General features: G+C 41.4%; 2 protein-coding genes and 1 long non-coding RNA gene across 11 annotated transcripts in view; 2 read left to right on the forward strand and 1 right to left on the reverse strand.

Moving 5' to 3' along the window:
- The first annotated feature begins 326 nt into the window (after positions 1 to 326).
- dmbx2 (diencephalon/mesencephalon homeobox 2) lies at positions 327 to 3,588 on the forward strand. Its single transcript, XM_086268250.1, has 4 exons — positions 327 to 649; positions 1,302 to 1,474; positions 1,925 to 2,100; positions 2,236 to 3,588. Exons 1-4 carry the CDS (start codon positions 591 to 593, stop codon positions 2,716 to 2,718), a joined length of 891 nt encoding a protein of 296 aa, XP_086124376.1. The 5' UTR covers positions 327 to 590; the 3' UTR covers positions 2,719 to 3,588.
- LOC147310639 (uncharacterized) lies at positions 1,692 to 5,206 on the reverse strand. Its single transcript, XR_015125600.1, has 3 exons — positions 4,856 to 5,206; positions 2,534 to 2,767; positions 1,692 to 2,422 (listed from the first exon to the last, which is right to left on the reverse strand). It is a non-coding gene; the product is annotated as an uncharacterized LOC147310639 (long non-coding RNA).
- The window catches only part of csnk1g2b (casein kinase 1, gamma 2b), a 37,456-nt gene continuing 18,869 nt past the window's right edge, over positions 3,925 to 22,511 (forward strand). Inside the window, exons 1-2 of one of the 9 annotated variants that reach the window (XM_086268247.1) lie at positions 3,925 to 4,185; positions 6,883 to 7,659. In XM_086268247.1, coding sequence (XP_086124373.1) covers positions 7,432 to 7,659 — 228 coding nt within the window. In that variant the 5' untranslated portion in view covers positions 3,925 to 4,185; positions 6,883 to 7,431. The other 8 variants (XM_086268241.1, XM_086268249.1, XM_086268248.1 and 5 more) reach the window with 8 other exon arrangements.

The raw sequence follows: 22,511 nt of genomic DNA on the forward strand, positions 1-22,511 counted from the left end.
TGTGTCCCTGAGAGGACTTCTAATTTAGCTCAGCTGGAGCTTATAAATTGTTCTCGCAGAGTAGGGTTCAGATTAACTTCACATTGTGACAGTTCATAGGCAAAATATGGTCCCTGTTAGCAAAACAAACCCTTAGAGAAAACCCCCTCCGAGGGGGAGACTGTCAAAACCAGCGGTATGGGAGAAAGAGGGACCGAGAAGGAGAGGACAATCAAAGGCTGTTATTTTAATCTGCCCTGCCTCGGAGATTAGCCGACCACATTGTTTTAATTGTTTTAAAGGGAGGGAATGAAACGCGCTCTTATAGGGAGATCCTTGGCATAAATCTCTCAAGTTCAATAGTTTCAAAAACTTGAGCTCCTCGCATCCCCCCTCTCTCCCCTCATCCCACCTAATCCCGGCTAATACCTTTCTTTCTATTGGCTAATGGCTGAGGGGAGCCTGGGTAAACGCTTCTTAAATAGCCGTGGGTGAGAATGGTTTGGGAGAATTAAGCCCATGCCACGACAAAGAGCGCTGCTCTGCGAGGATATAAGGCCCAAATTGGACTAAAAAAACCTGGACTACCGTTTACTGGCCGACCTGTGTGCATGCGTAAAGACGCACTTGGAGCTGGATCTCACGGTTCTGCTTTGGATTCGAGTATCAGGTAAAAACACGCACACTTTTAAAACTTAAATAAAAGAAAGGAGGAGATTTGAGTAACGTCTTAACCCGGATAGCAACTTACTATTCTAGTTTAGCTTCCTGGCTGCGTGATGATATCACTGAATTTACGAACTAAGACTTTTGAGCTCTAAACTGCGAGTTAAACGGCAGTCAAAACAGAAATAGCTCTAAAGCAGAAGCAGAAGTGATAACCCACGAGTGCAGACGTGATCCTAGATCCGTTCACACTGATATCACTATTATCGAAAGAGGCAATTATACCGTTTTATCTACTTTGACCCGTTTACGCACAGAACTTCAGATTCTGTTACACCAGCGTAAATAATGACGTCATTTCAGAGAAATCAGTGGAGTTTATATCAATAGAGTTTATGCTCATTCTCGCTCAGATTTTATTACAATAAAAAAATAATATGGTCTTTTATTAATTTATAATAAGACAAGTGTCACCGTGTTCCCATTTAATTAGTAGTTAATTCGTTTGGAGAGGAGCTGGCGGTGATGTGGAGACTTAAACTCTGGATTTTCGATTAATCTTAACTTCGCTTCGGTGGGCAGTTATTGTATCGATACCACAGTAAAGGGAAAAAACGCACAATCTTGAAGGTAATGAAGTCTCTCTGTTTCTTCAGGTTCAGCATGAACTCCTTGAATTTCTGCGGGACGTCCAGCGGCGGCGTGTACCCCTTCCACGGAGTTAACTCCATGCTGGTGGACCTGCGCCACCAGATGGCGGAACAATACCACGCATACTCTGCAGCAGGTCCCACAGTGCACACACTCACTGTGGCGGAGAGGCTGGCAGGTGGGTCAGTCACCACGGTGGGATTACTTTTTTCTTTTTCTCACAATGTACATTAATCTTTTACAGCACAGCATATATCAATAACTACAGTTACTTTCAGATTAATAACACAAATATTGAGCCTCAGGGAAGCAGTCTCGTTGCTGCATGATTATAATGTAATCTTTATAATGTAATATTTACACAAACATCAATATAAGTATATTTTATAGTGCTATTTGTTTAAATATTTGTACAGTGTGAGAAAAAGATATGTTTGTCCAGTACAGAAAACACAGTGAATTCCATCCCAAACTCATAGTGACCCATTTAAACATGGTGCTTAAGAATTATTCCTGGTTTAAGTGACTGTTGTTGTCCTTTTGATATTGTTGACATTTTTGTTGATCCTCTGTAAGTTGCTGAAAACGTGCCTGAAGTGATGTGCTGCTCCCATTTTCTTCCTGCCAGAGCTCATCCTCGAGGCTCGCTATGGCAACCAGCAGAAGCAGCGCCGCAGCCGCACTGCATTCACAGTGTCGCAGCTGCAGTCTCTGGAGAAAGCCTTCCAGCAGACGCAGTACCCAGATGTTGGCATGAGAGAGAGGCTGGCTGTTTGTATAAACCTGCCCGAGGCTCGCATTCAGGTGAGAGCACACCTCAAGTATAATCTTAAAATAAAAATGCATGTTTAACTTTGAGGGTCACTGCATTAAGCTTTAATAGTGTTAAAACACCTCACTTATTTGTGGCGCATCGGTCGTCCTGTCTTCCTCATCCAGGTGTGGTTCAAGAACAGGAGGGCAAAGTTTCGTAAAGGTCAACGATGCTCCCCTCTGTCCAGAGACCAGAGTCTGGAGGAAGCTCCACATCACAGCAAAGCAGGACACGAGGACATCAAGGCTAGAGACAAACAGGACATCACCTTATCATGCGGTGACAGGAGCATCCCATCAGCGCCTCCTCCTCCTGATGTGACCAAAAGCAGGGATTTAGACTCTGACACCTCACAGTGCCCCCTACGACTTCCCTCTCCTCCGCTTTTCCCCTTCATGGCAGGAGAGTGTTATAGTCACACACCTCACCAGCCAGTTGTAGGAGTGCTGTCCACTGAGCTCGCCTTCCCTCCGGTGTTCTGGCCCGTCATACAGCAGCAAAGCTCCACCCTCGGGATTCCTACATTGTCACTTACAAAAAACTGTAGCGTCTCCCTTCAGACTCCTTGCTCTAGTAAAGCAGTGCAACATCCGCATCTGGGGCTGTAAGTGATGTGGACCCCTGAAGCAGTCCTGTGAGAGACAAACCTGAAACCTGCTGAAAGTATATGTTTATATTCTGTGAGTTTCACCTGTCTGCATAAACGGATGTAACACTATGTACTTTCACAGTTCATTTTTCCTAATCTGCTCAGCGCTATATAGCTTGTTACACTGCTAAGTACTAGGATTAGGGGTAGACAATTAAAAAACATAGCAAAAGCATTTGGGAAAAGTCATTTTGTAACTGAGCACTGAAGCATAGAAATGTTAAATAAAATCACTGGCACCTGCTCTTTCTATTATTTATTTTAGACTCAGAGTTCTCTTTCAAGAGAGGATTATGGTATAGACCATAGCCAGGAAAACAGTGGAACTGTTGGAAATGAAGTGTGAGCAGCTTGGAAAGAAAAGCAACTGGACTTCTTTAAGCTCTTTCTGAACTAAAGAAGATTCACAGCTGAGAAGTGAAACGTCTTCAGGAAACTTAAAGAAGTCCAGTCGCTTTTCTTTCCAAGCACCTTAGACTACAATGGCCTGGGTGACTGAGAACCTACTCAGACATTTTGGAAAGGAAGTTAAAACTCTGATATTTCCAGTGGTATTTAAAAAAGAAAAGAAAAAAAGAAGCAAGTACAAATACCAGCTCACTTTGAGGTATTCGTACTGTGAGGATTTTATGTAACTTTTAACTTCTGATCCAAGATTTTCAGCACTTTTCACTCCACTACCTTTACTAGACAGTTTCAGTCACTTACATGTAAATTATCCCATAATTCAGGAAATATGTTGTAATTATTGTAAACTGTTGTAAATTGTACATACAGTTAGTAAAATTGTATATTTGTCTTTTTTTCATTAAAATATTTTAAAATCTAAGTGATGTTTGACATGAATTAATTATTAATAACAATAATTAGTACCAATTATCATTATTATTATTACCATTGCGTTATTGCCTCAGTCACAACGGACTGAAAAGCTTGAAGGACTTTTACAACCTAATGTATGCTTCAACTATATGCTCCCTGTTTATCTGTAAAGGAGTATTTTTACAGACTGTAAAAGGGTTAGTACTACACTGTAAATTACAGTGTAGTATCAGTACTAGTACGTTTTAAAAGGACGGTAGTAGTAGATGTTCGCCGGGCTGAGCAGCTCTACACTTGCAGCATGTTAGTTTCAGTTTTACCGGTGGTGCACATGTGTCAATCAAAAGCAACCGGTCTGGTCTGGAGCACGTAGTCGGGGAGCTACGATCGCCTGATGTTTCTGGTTATTCACCAAAGCGGTTGCGCCGGTTTTCCAGCGTAGCGCCGTGTGGCGTGAGCCCGGGTGACGCTGTGCAGTTAAGGGAGGCTTAAAGAGACAACAGTGAAATCATAGCAACTTGAGGATAAGAGGCACCAGACGAGGAAGATAGCGACGAACGCAGAACCATGACTTCGACTGCGTTTCGATAGCTAACATTTAAAGGTAACCATTCTTCCGTGACAGGGCTTCATTCCCAGCGGCTGTTTTTCAAAAAGCCGCAACGCAGTTTATTAACGTGCCTGGCGTGCTAGCTTGCTAAATGACTAGCTTGAGAGCTAAGCGGTAAGAGATCCCGGGCTGCCGTTGGTGTGCATTCGCTTGTTTAGGATTAAGGAGTTGCCCGGCAGTGGTCCGGGTAATGGCTGTAGCTGTTATCTGAACTAACATAAAAGCGACATTATGAGGTGACTCAAAGAGATATATATATATATATATATATATATATATAGTTATATTATAGTATTTTTTTCAGTCGATAATATTTGTAACAGCCTCGCTTGGGACGTTATTTTTCGGTTATTAAGCATTTACTAACTAGCCACGTATATGTAGCTCAGGAAATGTCAGTCAATGAATATTTGATTCTCTGTAAGGCTTCGACTTATTTAATTTGAATGTGTTTGCTAACAGGTAGCCCGTGTTGTTGTGATACTGTGTTGTTAACAAATTGGCTAGCGTTACATCGTCGGCTGGGTTTTTTTTTTTTTTTTAAAGCAGACGTTGGGCCAAGAGGATCGGTGTTTTTGGCAGGTACGAGCTAGGTTACCTTAATTCAACTGTGTGACATGTTGGCTTAACTACAACTTGAAATTAAATGTTTACATTCACTTACCGTTAATTCTTAATTAAATAGTCAAGCTAGCTACGACTGAAGGATGTCAAGCTAACTCGGGCTTCCTAGCCAGCGCTACGATAGCTTTAGAGTATCTGGCCTTGCCCGCCGAGCCAGCAAGTGTAATGTTACAGAGCCTTTCTTAAAGCTCATACCGACGGTATTCACTTTTTTAAAACGGCGTTTTCCATCTATCGTTCTTTATGGGGAAACAAATCGGCTAACAAGTATAGAAAGCGAGTCTTTGGGTTGTCCGAAACTAACGCTAAATGACAGCTGTTAAGACAGTAGCAACTTAGCAACTAGCTATCATTAACCTAAGCTAAAAAAGGAAGGTAAGTGACGAGGGAAAATTTGCCATTCCGGTTTGGTTACCGCTGCTCATTTGCATTTTGGGGTATTTTCTGTGGGTGTTTGTGTTCGTATTTACACGGTTTGAAACGGTCCTGCTAGTGTTATTGCTAGTTAGCTTTATGAAACTGGCCTTAGGGACATTATCTGGCTTAGGGAGGTTTCTTTTGGAGGGGGATCATTCATAAATGGACTGTCTTTGTGCTTCCAAATACCTTCTCGATACGTGAAATATGTCGCTGTTCGCTTTGCATGTTTTTAACAACTCTATAGTTATGTCAAATAGCTGTCATGGGAAAAACAATGCACCACTTCCTTAAATGGGACAGACTGAAAACATGGGCAGCCTACGGAAAGTTAACCAAGACAGCAAGATACTGAGGTCATTGGTGTTTTTCAGAAATATTCCCATACTTGCCCAATGTCCTTACATCATGTTGTTATTTTTAAATGTGTTGATAGTGTATTGGCCTCCGGCAGCTTGAAAAATGAAGTGCCTCGCATAATGCACTCTACCATTCCAGGAGCTGCTGTCATCTTTTGGCATGCACAAGCTGATAAGTTTTACTCCGTCACATAGTGTTCATCTTATCTCGTGACCGGCAAGGTTAGTTTCGCCACAATTCCTGTAGTAAGTGTCACCATATGCAAAGCAACCTAGGTATATATATATAATATAGTGCTTTGTTTTTCTCATTGTAGTCTTTGGAATGAATTCTGCATTGGCCAGAGTCACTTTGACAAATGTGTCGTTGTAGTAAAGACGTATTTAAACACAAAAAATTACTTGCTCATCCCTAGCAAACTTCTAGCTGATGATACTGTGTTTTTTATCTTGTGATGGTCAGACACGGCTGAGCTAGCTGTGGACTAGACTGTTTCTGAATCTTTCCAATAATGTTGTCCAGTGATGCAAATGTTGTGATTAGATGAAGCATTACAGCAGTCATTGATCTGTGTAAGTGCCTTTCCATAGGAAAGAGTAGCTGCCCCAAGCTAGCGCCTGCATTACCTGCTCTCTTCAGCAACATCTTAGATCATGGACATGACGGAGTGGCTCTGTGCAGAGACGCCTGCGTGTGGTTGTGAAAGACGACAACAAGATGGTTATTTAGCAGTATTAGCTATGTTGGTCTTCATTATAAACACACAGCACATTGTTACATGGTTTCTTTTAGAATATTTTATCTGTAATTTCTCATGTCTGAGGTCAACAGTTCTCCTCGTATTGATTCCTTTATTGAATTTGCTTTGCGTCAGTCTGCATAAAGATCTCATTTCAGCCGTAGTAAGGAACAGCCACTGTAGATATAATGTGATACTCATGCAAAAGGCTTGAATTTGTTTGTTTTTTTCCCTGTCGAAAATGTTAATTTCATAAAGGCCCAAGTGTTGCTGGAACAAGTTGTGATTAATTTGCTAAATTTACCAGCATTTTTACCATTTTTAATTGTTTTGTAGATGGTTTGTAAAGTTATGGCAGGTACCTGCCATTGCAGAGCTTTTATTTCTGCAATTACAGTCCAAATTGTCCATCTCCAAACAAGCTAATTTCAGTTGTAAGCGTGAGTAATGATTGGGTTGTGTGTAAATGATGGCCTGGGCTCTTAGTCGAGACAATACCAAAATACATCACAACCTATGGACTGATTTCTGGCCATGTTTTTCTTTTTCAGATAACAAACCAACATCACCCCAGACTGTTCGTTCCTGCTGTCAGTGTAATTCCGGGTTGCCCGCTAAGCTGTGGCCCTGCATCATGGAGAGCGTCCAAAGTGTCACTGAAGGCTGACCAGAAGGAATGAGGCACTCCAGGAGATGTTCCCAAGTGGCCTTGTGGATGCAGTAGTTGCGTTTCCGAGTGCTTTTTTATGACTAGTGTTGCATGTGTGTCTTTGGACACATCCTAACATCACCTGCCTATTTGTCAGGCGGGGACATGATGCTCTGAGACTGGAGTGGAGAAACGCACAACAAAGAAGCCCCTCTGGTAAACGAAGAAAAAGGGAAAAAGCTGTCCAATAGACACACGGGTCCATTCGGCTGCAGTTTTGGCTCATTTAAGTGTCTTCTGAACCGCTTCGCATTTTAACAGCAACACCTTTCCTCTGTCCTGTGAGGCGTCTCCCCCCCCCCCTCCCTAAAACAGTCTCCATTGTCATTGGAGTTTCTATGGTTTGCATGGCTGGAAAATAACCGTGGAGAGGCCAGGGTATCACAAGCTTATGGATTTTGACAAGAGAGGGGGCAAGGGAGAGACAGAGGAAGGGAAAAAGATGTCTAAGACAACAAGCAGCAGGCCTGGACATGGGGGCAGGAGTACAGGGAGCAATTCTGGAGTTCTTATGGTTGGTCCAAACTTCCGCGTGGGTAAAAAAATTGGCTGTGGAAACTTTGGAGAACTGCGGCTGGGAAAAAATCTCTATACTAACGAATATGTGGCCATTAAGTTGGTAAGTATCTCTTGAACTATCTCTTGAAATTGAAAACAAAAGCCTACTGTTCCAGGTGTCCTCAAATAACTTATTCTGATAAATCTCTATTGTGAAAAGTTATTATCTTAATTACAGCCCAGTTTCATTGTGCACTTGACTGTTTGAGAGTGAGATACACAGGAAGTAAATAAGAACAATCAGACGGGGCCCTTTTCCCACGACCTGCTCTTGTATGCTTTTGAGTCAGCTGTCCTCTGGATGAGGTGAAGAAACTGCGACTGAAAGAACATTTTTCTTAAGTGCATTTCAGTGTTTGTTTGTTTCTTTAGTAACCTTTGTCACTTCATGCACAGTAGCAATTCTTGTAAAGATCATTTTTACACTTCCTTCCCTTTCACCAATTTCTTCGTCATTAGAATAATGTTAATTCATTTGTAGGCCCTTATTAAATAATCCCACACAGGCCTTAAGCTCAGTCAGTAGTGTACTTGCTTTGTGTCAGCATGAGCGGTGTTTTTTTTTTTTTCCCCAGCGGCACTGGTTTAGTAGCTTTCAAACAGACTGTGAAAACCACATGAAATGTCAAGGCCTGTTTGTTTTCTGATTGCTTGATTCTGGGGCAGCCTGTGACAGCTCAGCCATTTCCTCAGCACTTCAACTTTTCTCTTCACCATAAATTTGTTGCCACTTGTACCACTTTGATGTTTGAAATCTGTTTTTCCCCTGAAATTTGGTCAGTCTAGAAGAAGAGGTCTAACTCCCATTCTAAGTAGGTGTTAATACTGAAGCTGTTGGGGCTAGGCATATGATTTATATATGATTAACGTTAACGTTTCTGTCTCTGAGGGAGGTCGTTATCGCTGAATAGGTATTAACTAAAGGTTGTGCTAACCACTAGAAGGCAGAGGTTAGCAAACAGCTGTAATTGCAGTCCTCCTCTTGTCTGAAGTCTTTAATTGTGCTTGGTGCCTCTCCCCCTCTGCCTGTGAACCCTCCCATCTGTTTGGGTATTTTTATCCCCATGGTGTCCAGCTATATCTGGATCTGGCATTAGGGCTGTAACACCACTATGTGGATCTCGTGGCTACTGGACCCAACATCTCCGACTGTAAAATAACAACAGGGTGAAGTCTGCCAAAGGGCTCATCAGACCCGACTTGACTCTGTAGACTCGGGGTTATTAAGGACTTTTTTTGTTTTGTTGTTGATGTGTATTTTCATGTTGTTTTTAGAGTTAAAATTACGACTTCTGTTGCTTCCTTTCAGGTTCACTATCGTTATCTTTTGTAGGCGTACGTTTTCAGCATCAGTGTTATTACTGGGCTTTTATTTATCTGATATTTTAGAAAGACACAGAAAAACAGCAACATGTAACAGTAAAATTACAGTTGATGTTTTGTGTTTGCACATGTGTAGCTTTGGGTGAGTTTGTTGGCAGGTTGTGTACGTATGGGTATAGAAGAAAGGACAGACACGGGAAAGAAAATTCAGTGAATACATAAAAAATAAATAAATAAATAAAACGCACACACACACTGCTGTTTCGTGGCATCTTAGGTTCATTCCCAGAGATGGGAATACCCTAATAGTAGAGCCAGGATGGGTCAGGACACTTAACAGCTGGCACAGCTCTGGGCATTACTGGCGTTGACATGAAGAAGGCTTCTCCCTTCACCCAGACTGCAGATAGTTCCCCGTCCACTTGTTTCTGTCTGTCCCTGATCTCACAGCTCTCCGGGGTAACCCCGTGAGTGTCACTGCCTGTCAAGTAGGGTATCTGATTTGTCAGAGGCTGTTGCTGAGCATTTCCTGACAGACTAAAACAAATAACAGTCCTGTTATCTATGAACATAAGTTAGACATGAGTTGAATATTGTCGTTTTATCACAGATTTCATTGATCACTGTAAAAATGACAAAATCAGAAAATATGCTGTTTGTTACATGTATCAATCTGTCAATCAGTTCTCAAACAGTTCACTAATTGTTTAGTATATACAGTGGGGCAAAAAAGTATTTAGTCAGCCACCGATTGTGCAAGTTCCCCCACCTAAAATGATGACAGAGGTCAGTAATTTGCACCAGAGGTACACTTCAACTGTGAGAGACAGAATGTGAAAAAAAAATCCATGAATCCACATGGTAGGATTTGTAAAGAATTTATTCGTAAATCAGGGTGGAAAATAAGTATTTGGTCAATAACAAAAATACAACTCAATACTTTGTAACATAACCTTTGTTGGCAATAACAGAGGTCAAACGTTTACTATAGGTCTTTACCAGGTTTGCACACACAGTAGCTGGTATTTTGGCCCATTCCTCCATGCAGATCTTCTCGAGAGCAGTGATGTTTTGGGGCTGTCGCCGAGCAACACGGACTTTCAACTCCCGCCACAGATTTTCTATGGGGTTGAGGTCTGGAGACTGGCTAGGCCACTCCAGGACTTTCAAATGCTTCTTACGGAGCCACTCCTTTGTTGCCCGGGCGGTGTGTTTTGGATCATTGTCATGTTGGAAGACCCAGCCTCGTTTCATCTTCAAAGTTCTCACTGATGGAAGGAGGTTTTGGCTCAAAATCTCACGATACATGGCCCCATTCATTCTGTCCTTAACACGGATCAGTCGTCCTGTCCCCTTGGCAGAAAAACAGCCCCATAGCATGATGTTTCCACCCCCATGCTTCACAGTAGGTATGGTGTTCTTGGGATGCAACTCAGTATTCGTCTTCCTCCAAACACGACGAGTTGAGTTTATACCAAAAAGTTCTACTTTGGTTTCATCTGACCACATGACATTCTCCCAATCCTCTGCTGTATCATCCATGTGCTCTCTGGCAAACTTCAGACGGGCCTGGACATGCACTGGCTTCAGCAGCGGAACACGTCTGGCACTGGAAATATCGAACCGTGACACCAAAGTATCGAACCGAACCGAACCGTGAATTTTGTGTATCGTTGCACCCCTAGTAGTTTTTAATCTGCTTTGTTGTAACAACCAATTTTAAATGCTAAGCTCTGAAGGATGGCATGTAATGATTAGTTAGTCTTTGGCTGGTACTGTTGTTTGCTGAATGCTGTGTTTGGCTGGGTATTTTGGTGGCACCTCTGTGAATCAAAGTAAAAAGGTGAATGTCAGTTTCACCCTGCTTTGCCACTTAATAGCAGAGACAGAGATTGAGTTGGTATGGTATGAAAGGCCTGTGCACTCGATCCTCTGGCAGTGGATCGAGAATTGCTTTAAACGTTGCTGCAGAGAGAAGCTGCTAAGTGCTGAAAGGTCGTCTTTGTTGGCCGGCCTTGTGGACACACAGTAGGTCAGTCTTTGGTTCAGCTGGGTGCTTTCTCACACTGGCAAGTGCCTACGTGTTGGAGGCAGGACTGTACAGACGCTGCTGTAAGTACACTGCAGGCTTCACTCCCAAGGGGAGATCCCAGAGTCTTAAAGAAACAAAACCATTAAATGTCTGCTTGCTGTTGTGGCTTACTGTACACACTAGCCACCCATCAGGCTTTACTGAGAGGGTAAAGTGACACATCATCTCCATCAGAACGTTTTCGTCTAAACCTTTCTATCCATGAGGCATTTTACAGATTTTCATTTTAATACTGCTGTCTTGATGTAGCACTCGCTCTGTCTTACCATCTGTAGTTAATTGTTTTTCGAGAGGTCTTCAACCCCCTCTCAACCACTTCCCTTAGTTTTTGCGTACATTTTTGTTAGGATGTCTACCAGTCCACTTTGAACAGACTTTTGAGTTACAATCTTTTCAGTTTGGTTTTTATTTCTAATCCCTTTTGATGTAGCTGGTTGTTTATCGACAGATAGGAATGGCCTGTGATACTTTCCGCCTTCAGAACTGGTATTGGCAGTAATGAATCAAATAAATGAAGTCTCCTCTTTGTGGTCATGACTACCTTTAGCTATGACAAATGTCTGTAATATCTCCTGAACGCAGGAGGAGAGTAATAAGTAGTGTGGTGCTGATACTTATTGTACAGCCAATGCCTCCCTATAGCTCAGTGAGAGGGGGCTGATGTTGGATGGCCATCTAGGGAGATGAACACAGTAAACACAGCATCCTACTGTGCATTGTGTGCCAGCCACGTGCATGCAGAGGAGTATTTTATGTAGACGGTGCTTGTTAAAGACAGACACATTTCAGATGTGGGGGGGAAAACAACATTTGTTTTGAGGAATAGAAAGACACCATATGAATTTATAAACTAGGGCTAGTTATAGTCAAATCTACAAGTTGGATAAAGTACAAAATGTCTGATTGGTGCATGTGCTTTGCTGATGTCTCTGCCTTTTACACTTGAACACGATGCCTATCAAGAAACACCGTAAAGCTATTGTGGCTTTAAAAGACGCTGTTTTTTGTTTTGTTTTTTTTCACTGTGCAAAAAGACAGAGTGCATATTGTTATTTAGGGAAATGATCTAGCTGAGTGCATTATGCAAGTTTTAGACAGCCTTATTAGATAGCTTAGTCTGAGTCAAATAGCAGCAAAAAACAACCTTAATCTGTGGTAAATCTGCAGTTCCCCCATCAGCGCTAGAGTGTTTTATTATACTTTATTTATTTATTTTTGTTTATGGATGGCAAATTTGGAGTGTCACTGCTTCCTTCCTTTCCACTAAGTAACTTATACAAGGACAAACGGAGTGAGAAGCAGCATGGTTGTTGGGACTGCATTATGTTCAGGCTGCTAGACAGCCAGGTACAAACGAAAGCTCATATAATAATAATAATAATGATAATAATAATGGATACTTTATTGATCCCCATGGGGAAATTACTTGTTTTTCTCTGCATTTGACCCATTCACTCAGTGAAGCAGTGGGCAGCCCACTAAGCAGGCGCCCGGGGAGCAGTGTGTAGGGACGGTACCTTGCTCAGGGGTACCTCAGGGTAGCCGTTAAGTGGATTCGAACCGCCGACCTTCCGATCATGGGGCGACCACTTTACCTACTGAGCTATCCCTGCCCATATCTATTTGTATGTGGCTGAGGCACTGATAATACTGAGCAGATGTTCACTCTGTTAGAAACAAAAAAGTCATTTAATGTTACTTTACGTATTTCACTAAATGTTTTGCTTCCAGTGAGGACCAGTATACACTGGGTAACTACAAGGGATGACCATTGTAAGCATAAATACTATCTGATACTCGCTGTGAAATATTTTAGTTATTTATTTTGTGGTTTTAACAGACTTTAATGTTGTGCATTTCTCACATTTATGGAGTAATATTTAATATCACCATACCACATATAATTCATCGGTCTGATATCTGGTTGTTGAGGTGATGTTCTGTTTTTGTTGGGTAACAAATGCGTTCTTTGTGTGTTACAGAATGTAGTAGGGGTGGTAGTTTACATACAAGTGCTGGTAAACTCCAGGATGTAGAGATTGTAGTACAACAAATAGTCTCACAAAATATTTGATCTATGAAAGAACTTGTTTGTTTGAAAATGACCATGCCTAGCATGCTCTGTGAAGGACCAACTATAGCATGGTCGATTATATACCTTACTCCTTTTTTAATTTTTTAATTTTTTCAAATCCAAGTTTGAAATCATGTTTGGTGAACAGATGATTGTCTCCGGTTGACTCTTTTATGTTCTGTGGCTGAGTCACCGGTGCAGAGGCATATGAGTGAGGCAGTGTATCTGAGTGAAGCCAGTCACAGTGCTGGGTCAGTCGTGATGGAAATCTGAGGGGTTGGATCCAACTCTCTTGTCTGCCTCCCACTGAATCATGATAAGCAGCTCTCGTTGCGGTCTAGTTCAGCAGCTTACACCAGCTCGCCATGAGGCAGTTGTTGAAAAACTTTGAAGGAGCAAAAGCTCTATCAGCATGTTTGTCAGGAATTCAAGTGACATCTTGACGCTTTAGCTTTGGCTCTCTAGAGTGCATGCTGGGCAGACTGAGTTAAAAGATCCTTGGATGTCAACAGTATGTAAAAGCCTACCTTTAGTCAGCTAGCTAATCCTCTAATGCAGGGGTGGGCAATTCCAGGCCTCGCGGGTCGGTGTCCTGCAGGGTTTAGATCTCACCTTGGGTCAACACACCTGAATCACATGATTAGTTCGTTACCAGGCCTCTGGAGAACTGCAGGAGCTAATTTAGCCATTTAAATCGGCTGTGTTGGTTCAAGGACACATCTAAAACCTGCAGGGACACCGGCCCTCGAGGCCTGGAGTTGCCCACCCCTGCTCTGCTCAAATGAATCGGTAGCCGGCAGCAACACAGTGCGTTCATGCAGACTCACATTTGATGTTTGTCAAGATTTTGTCACAGGCATAAAAGCTGCACAGGAATGTCTGTGTCTTAAATGTTGGTGTTTTTTATAGAAGTACATAAAACACTGACACTGCAAAATCGTGACAGCATAAAAAATAGGTTTGAATATGGTGTATGGGCGTGTGTGCCTGTGGAGCAGTGAGTGCTGTGTAATTGTAGCTTCTAAGTCCACATCCTGGTTCAAACCAAAGCACTAGTCACATTTTCCATTCAGCTGTTTCAGGAGTTACACTCGAGAGTCCATCGCCAAATTACATGCAATGTTCAATCATCACCAGTTTCTCACATTTTGCTCCTTTTTGGTCACTGCCGTGAATGCATGCTTCACCGCTCTGCCTTGACTTTCTTTACAGGATTGTAATTGAGGTGGTACACAAGAGCCAAAATAACCAAACCAGAATCAGATGATGGTCATTTGAAAAGACCTAGAGCCAGACTGACCTCAGGTCGGTCTATTTCTGAGAGTTTGCTTTGCAAGAGAAGGGGGCAAAGCTCGAGTTCAGAGTTAAAGCTGCTCGATGCCATGTAGGAAATTCAGATATGCTGCCGTATTGCTGGGGCTTAACGGGATCTAGGGCAAATGATTAGGAAAGGGACACTGAGTCATTTTTTTGTCATGTTGACTGTAGTTAAGCTTGTCAGCTTTGAAATGAAACTACAGGCTCTTTAAATCTATTGAAAAATTTTGTCATATCAGGGAATTAAAATATAATAAGTGTAAATAAAATACAGTAAGGACTGCTGATTGTTTTCTGTTTTGCATTGCACTGTTACACACACACATCAGCTGTGTGTGTGTGTGTTTTTAAGATGTTATAAACAATGATCAGCTGAAATTCTAGCTAGGCTTTATTTACACAACTTGTGGCTACAGTTTCAGAGTTAAACAAACAAGGCTATGCAATTCAGCGTATCAAACTTTGGCCATGACTCGGTCCCGTAAAAGACAAAGGAGACTTCCTATTAAGGTTCATGTCAGTGGAACAACCCATGACTGTGTAGATCACTGCGTAATATGTTTTTCCTGCTCTGTCTGTAGCGGCTGACTTTGACATGTTTTAAATGCGCACAGAATTGTCAGAAGCTATAAGCCATAACTGTAATATAAAATTAGGGAAAGCAGTTTATGGTTGCAGTAAATGGCATCATAACCACCTCAAAACCTGATAATAATAGATATTGAACACTAATTCCTGCTAAGGTCATCTTGACTCTTGATAATAACATTACATGGTTGTGTTTCTCAATTCATTCAGCTGTGCCACACCTGTCACAGAGCCACTCCTTAACACAGGCAGTAATTCAGTTGGAATAATAGTGTACACGGGTCAGAGGCCACCACTCCTTTACTGTACTCGTGTGCATAAAGAAGTGTTTCTTGACCTTGTCCGTAATGTTCTTCTTCACCTCTTGCGTTTAAAAATAATCTTTCTAAGGAAGATGATTCTTTGGGATGAAATGAATGTCTAAATCTGGCTGATCCCAGCACTTCCTGATTGCCGCACTAGGTTTTGGGAAACAGCTGATGATTCCATCTGGACATGTTAAATTTGAGCTGAAACAGGAGAAGAGCTGGCCACTGGCCAGCTGTTGCCCTCGAACACCGCTGACTTCTTAAAACCACCTTCTAACCTCTAGCTTGAATTGAGAGAATCTAAGCACACCTCAGCCATTTGTCTGAGGCCTACGGTGATCCATTAGCACAACTAAAGTGAGTGTGATGGCTTGGAAGTAAAGATGCACTCTGTTGACATTTGTGTTGCTCTGTCTAAGATGAGATGAGTCACATTGTCAGTTTCATATTTTGAAATGGTTTACTGGGAGCCAAGCAAAGGTCAGCATCTATTCTGAGCCTTATGCATAATGCTGGGTCTGATCCCTGGACATAGGCATACATATGCAATGTCATCGTGGCTGAACAACAGATATTTATTTATGAATTGCATTACATCCGTGCAGCTGTTGCTTCATCAGTCAATTTTAAGTGTATGATATTGTTCACGGGGGTCAAGGCGCAATCTCTTTTATTTAATGAATATGACATGATACGTCTTTGCAGCTGAATATGTCAGCTGTAAAAATAATTGTTTAACACCATATAACTGGTGTTCAAAATGAATACAAAATATTTATTTTAAATCTAAATTTATTATAAGTTGATGCTACATGTGCAACCAAAACAACTTACTGTCTTTTTTGGTGATTTCAGCTATAATTTTATTTTATTCTGCTGTAATCTGGTGGTTGTTACTTTACCCAGTCCCTGAGGCCAGAGCTGATGTTTCTCGGCTGTGTGGAAATGGAGATCAGATTTAGCCCAGATGACATCATATGCAGATGGTTAATCCCAGGAAAAGGACTTTGTGTGGTGCTGACGGTCTGCTCTGTCTACAAGTCTTTGGAGTCCATGAAAAGTTATAATGCAGAAACCAGCAACTGATCGCTGATGACATAATTGTATATTTGTACAAGCTTCAAGTGTTTTGCTCTTAAGGGTCATCCTTCAAATGGCATGTAACATTTAAACTCTGTGCCATTCGCAGGCTGTTGTAGCTGCAGGATTTGAGGCTCTAAGGGATGTTTTTGTGTTGATATCAACAAGTCTGTAACCTTTTTAGTGTTGAGCTGCAGCTAGTAGTCATTTATAGCTGTTTCAGTTCCCATCTTGCCCATTATAGGGTGTCTTCAGTAGTTAGACTGAAGACACCCTATAATGAAGCTGCTTCAGTGTTGTGTCTGAATGGCTGTCATGCTTTTGGAAAATCTACTCCTACTTTCTTGCTTGTGAAGTTGTTTATAAGGATTTGGTTTGTCAGTAAGAGATAAAGCTGTCACAATCTACAGCTCTGGGTTAGTTTCCTTTCTTTATTTAGGGTTTGGTATCATAAATTTAACAGCTTAGATGTAATGTCAGCAGCAAACTATTGTGTTGCCTTTTTAACACACAGAGTACACCAGTCAGCCAGGAGAACTACAATCAGGGAAAGATAAATGAAACAACACTTCTAACACCAGTATGCTGTGATTATTAATTTAACGTGGTCCACTGATGAACAGTTGTTGAGTTGGCAGCTGGGTCAATGGTGCCAAGGCTCCCTGATGTGTGTGGGGAGGAAAGGCCTGGCCCATGTGTTCTGATCCCACAGAGCTGGCCATTGATTAATCAGAAGCTCAGGGTTCAGTTTCCTGGGGTTCAACTAGGCCAAGGTCCTGAAGCACTTTGAGTGGCCAGTAAGAGTAAGACACTAAAACTGACTGTTTTCTGTATATTAAGTCTTTCTTTTTTTCTAACTTTAGGAATGTGCCTAATAGAGCCCTGTATTTTGTTACTCCACTAAAGATAGCATAGCACCTCTGTGCCCTTTTAAACACACAAAATGTCCCCATCACCTGACCATTAACCCATCAGAAAGAATCTAGAGCAGAAAACTGCTGCTGGTCTGACAGGCATATATTGATGTGAACTTCTGTTATTTTGCTAGACTTGGAATATGAATTGTGGTCCGAGCTGTCGCAGAGTCTGTACGCCACGTGAGTCCAGTAAACCTGAAGGGCTGTTTGGGGGCTCTGTCTTTAAATGCTGGTGTCACTTCTAATGTGGGTTCCTCAGTCCTCATATACAATATAGATAGAGTGTGTACAGGGGTGTTGGTGTGTGGGTGGGTGGGGTGAAGGACCCTTTTCAATCTGTGGATCAGCTGAGTATACATTTAAGACAATGAAAACCTACTATTGTATTCCTTCCGCCATAGTGCCTTTGCCCTGCCCAGTCACGCTACAGGATAGCTCCCATTCTGAGCATGCATAGTAAGCCCAGGAAGCAGATTTGAAAAGAAAAAATCTTGATTTGTGCAGGAAGCTGAGAAGAATCCTTATCATATACAGAGATGTTACATCAGACATTTGTAGCTCGGCCCTGGTCATTCACACAGCCATAGCTTAAGATAAGATAAGATAAGATAACCTTTATTAGTCCCACACGTGGGAAATTTGTTTTGTCACAGCAGGAAGTGGACAGTGCAAAAGTTATTTAGCCCATCTGCTGGGAATAGAGATGACTCTTAAGTACGTAAAGCTGCCATTAGCCTCTGTTTCCTATTGTAAGCTGTTTTAAAGGGTCCTGCGATCTGCCATCTGTTTTTGCCCCTTATTTATATATTGAATATATTCTCTCCCTCTCCTCCCTGGCATGGCCTGACATGTGTGAGAGACCTGCTCCACCTCCCAGAGCAGTCACACGTCTTCTCCCTCAGGCTTCCACTCCTTTTTATTGCCTCCTCAGTTTCTACTCACTAGCTCTGTGCTTTTCTGTACTTTTTTTTTTCTGAAGAATTGCAGAAAAATATGTATGTGATGACTCTGAGATCAGCCAAAGGCTTATCCCATCATCATATGTTCTAGAAAACTATGCGTATAGTTCTTTTTCAAAGAAGGGTTTTCCATGTGCTTATTAATATAATATGTTTACATTTGTACACTGTGCAAAAGTCTTGAGCCACCCCTCATTTCTTTATATTTTGCTTCTAAGGAGCCAGGCTTGCTTAAAAGTGCTCTTCAGTCTTTCTGGAGGCCTTTCAAAGTTTTTTCTAAGGACACTGAATAATTGTTTGTATCTGAGAAATATTTCTTTTTGTTAAATTACTTAACACTGATCTATGAATCACTGGACACTTTGTTACTACAAGCCTGTCACAACAACACATAATTGTTCCTATTTATTTAGTTGAATCTACAAAAATGCCAAAGATGGTGCAGTTTGACCGGCACAATCCAGCGGTTTTCCACCAGCAAGGTGATACCCAAAGACCTGTTAGCCGTAAACTTGGCATATCATATCATATCATATCATATCATATCATATCATATCATATCATATCACAGCATCATGTGTAATGGGTTCTAAATCATTTTCATGAAACTCGACAAATGGAGGACAAAAGAACTGCCAGGCTTAAAAGAACTACCGTAGATGTGCAGTCATGTCTCTAAGAAAGACTGACACAGGATCTGCCCCCATTGTTCCATTTACTGAAACCTCATCAGAAATGAGTGAATAAAATCAGAGGACACAGATTTATGGAGTGATGAATCCAGATCTGAAATATTTTTAATAAAATCACCATCATTATGTGCAGAGTAGTGTTGGATAGAGCAGGGCGACCAAAAATATTTATCACGATATACATTTGAAAATTTGCGATAAGATATAACTGACGATATAATTGACACTAGACAAAATACTTTACAACTCCTCAACTTTATTAGTGCAAAAAAACAACAACATCAATGTATTTTCACTTACACAAGCAGCTGTTTTTTATGTGCATTAAAATAAATATAAAAATTTAACAGTGCAAATGCAAATTCCTCGCTGACAGTTTAACCAAAAGGCATTTCCAGTGGAAACTGGCCGACATATCCTCAGCATAACCATGTATAATATCCACGAAACTTAAAAAGAGGTTATACACACACAATACAGTAATATTATGTTGAAGCACAGTACGTATCACTCCGCGAGGCTCCGCCTACGATAGCCGTAACGCTCCGACAATCCATCAAGCGGTGCGGCTTCGAAGCTTAGCAAAGTCGTACTGAAACATTTAACAGATTTTTGAGCGGCGTGCACATAAAATCATTTCCAGGTCAGTAAACACAACCAGAGTTCATACATAAGGCACACGGGATTATAAGGGGCTCTGTCGACTTTCAGAAAAATCAAAGGATTGATTTTAAGTGCGCCGTATTTTCCAAACAACACGGTAATAACGACGGCCCGCTAGCATGCGCTACCAAAAATAGTGCTTTGTTGTGTATCTGACGGACGAAAGCTAAACCAGTTCCACACCACTGAAGCTGCAGCATTTTTACAAACCAGTTCAGGTTCATCTGTTTCATTCAACGATCTGCTTTCGCTCTTCTCATTCTCCGCCGCCGCCATGTGCGTATGTAAACAAAGGCGCACTGCGCATGCGCGTTTTACCCATAGTCTATCGCGATATTTCATTTTCTTATCGTTGCCCAACATTACACCGGTATTACCGTGAACAGGATGATATGGCCCAGCCCTAGTGTTGGATCATGTTGACAAAGAGCAAAAGGCAGACAATTGAATGTCCTTCAAGAAGCCTGCATATGTATTCCTAAAGACTGCTTAAATGCTAGCTTTCTCAGCTGTTTGCAGAAGTTGCACACTGCAAAACACATAACATAACATTACCAAATAAATCCAGTGTATTAGAGAGGGAAAAAGCCAACTAGCTGTATAACACTGATCACAGCTGTTTTTGTTTTCCCCACAATTAGGCACCTTGATTAAACCAGGGCCTATGTGGGTGGCATTTTAGCACACAGGCAACACTATAGCAAGGTTGGTCAATGCTCTTATGTTTTGTTTTGTTTTTTTAAAACCACCTCCGCTAAACCGTCTTCTGAAAGCACCTTAAACAAAAGCCACAGGATGTATTTATAGCCCTGACAGCCATTTATCATAAAAGGATGTAAAGTCCCTCACCGTGTTCAACATGGCTCATACTTTGTGTTCATACTCCTACGTCCTTGCAGGGCACCAGAAGTAGACGATGCTCCTGATTTGATAAAGGCCTAATGGAGTGAATGTGGGAGCTTGACAGCCTTTCAGCTTTCAGTTTATATAATTTAAAATAGGAGTGCTTTGGAATTAGATGCCCATGGGAAACAAGTTGATCAAAGTGAAGTTGCTGGGCTCAATAAAGTTTAGGGAATTTTCATATTTTTGTATGTAGAGTAGCTGACTTAACACACAGAAAGCTACAAAACTTTAGGCATGTAAAGCCAGTACACCAAGCACTAAAACTTGGGTTTTAACAAAGGCTGTGGCACAGCTATTGAAGATTAAGGAGAGGAATTAAGTTGGGTGTGTTTGTTCTATCCCCTTCACGTTTGTCTATAATGCCCTTGTCATCATGAGAGTGGGGTTAATCAGATTACATTTTAGGTTGCAAAGCTGGAGCTTGCGATATAATGAACATTATGTCCTGGCGTGTTGATTATCAGCCATGTCATCACAAAAGCCTGTTGTACACCAGCTGGAACTGCTCTTTATCCTCTCACGTCCCTCAAGTGTGACCTGAAACTTAATTAAAGTTCTGTTTGGCATTAAAATAAGTAAAACGTGGTACGATAGGTATTTAAGTTAATTGCAAGGCAGTGCAATAGAGCTGGGCGATATGAGATTTATTCATATCACGATATTTTTTTTTTTCATTTCAGGCGATAACGATATCTATCACGATATAAGCCGAATAACTATATTTGTAAGATTTAAATGTGCCGTTGCTCACAAGTAAAATGTGAAATAATCAGCAGCTTGTTTTTATTTAAATATTTATTTCCCATAATAAGTTCAACAGGGTAGATGTACTTAAGGAACATGAGACTTTTTCAGATAAATAAAGACAAATATTGCAAACTACACAAAAGGCAGCCGCTAAAGCGTTTAAGTTTCAAAATAGAACAAACGAAACAGACTAAATTGTCAATTCCACTTAGAAACAAAATATTAATTCTAAAAATAAATCTTAGTTTGTTTTACAGAAGAACAGACAAAACTGACTAACTTTTGTCAATATCAAATAAACTGAGAACTAAAAGGAAATTCTCAATCTCTCCTTGTTGTATAGCTGAGCTTTTCAAACAGTTTTAACAGTTACTTTAGTCTGACAAAAGCCGAATGACGAATTAGCGCTTCCAGTCAGAGACTGAGGCTACGTCCACACGTACACGGGTATCTTTGAAAACGGAGATTTTCAGTTTTCATTTTAAAAAATAATCCCGTCCACACATAAAGGCAGAAATGAAGGAAAACGCTGCTATGAACATGCCAAAGCAGCAGGTGGCGCTAGATTCCTAACCGTGCAGAAATGTTGGCCAATCAGAAGTCTAGAAGCCTCGGTGGGAAAAAGTAAACAAAGCTGGGGCATAGAAGCAGAACCGAGTCGTATGTGTGGAGGGACAGTAACTGTGTGTATATGTAAGCATTTAAACACTGCAGAGAGTAGAATTAACAGTAACAGTATTGTAGAAATTCATTTCACCGAAACAATAACGTGGCGCACAGTGTGACGCATGCACCAGTTTATTGTATTTCCAGACTTGCTTTCGGCACAATTTACAGTGCATGCTGCTCTGTTTTTTGTCAGACTTGAAATAGCCGAAATACCTTCACACTACGGAACTTCTATGGCTCTTCCGTTTGACAATCTCTCCGGCGTTGGAACCATCATCTGTTTTCTCTTCGGTCATGCTTGGTTGATTTTTCTAGTCGGCACACTCATTTCCTCCATTACGCGCTGGCTCCATTACCCGCTGGCTGCTTCCCAAACAAACACACGTGCGGCTTGGCACTTGTGCTGTACGTAACAAGTCACGCAACGTGACGCTGCGGCTGTGATTGGTTCGGCTCTGCGCTACTTAATTTGGATTGGCTGACCTTTTTTTTTTTTTTTTTTTTTTTTTTTTTTAAGAGGACAAGAGCGGCGAGGTCTATCGCGATAGCTTAATTTCTCTATCGAGTAAAAGTTATAT

The sequence above is a fragment of the Aulonocara sp. 'chitande type north' Nkhata Bay genome, linkage group LG17 (assembly GCF_057382095.1).
Source record: "Aulonocara sp. 'chitande type north' Nkhata Bay isolate Kocher_YH1m ecotype deep benthic linkage group LG17, A_spYH_male_GT1.1, whole genome shotgun sequence".
Classification (NCBI taxonomy): domain Eukaryota; kingdom Metazoa; phylum Chordata; class Actinopteri; order Cichliformes; family Cichlidae; genus Aulonocara; species Aulonocara sp. 'chitande type north' Nkhata Bay.

Coding starts and splice junctions, on each gene's coding strand:
- dmbx2 (XM_086268250.1), top strand. CDS start 591: ATGCGTAAAGACGCACTTGGAGCTGGATCTCACGGTTCTGCTTTGGAT. Junction 1,475..1,924: donor TGTGGCGGAGAGGCTGGCAG/GTGGGTCAGTCA, acceptor TCTTCCTGCCAG/AGCTCATCCTCGAGGCTCGC. Junction 2,101..2,235: donor TGCCCGAGGCTCGCATTCAG/GTGAGAGCACAC, acceptor TTCCTCATCCAG/GTGTGGTTCAAGAACAGGAG.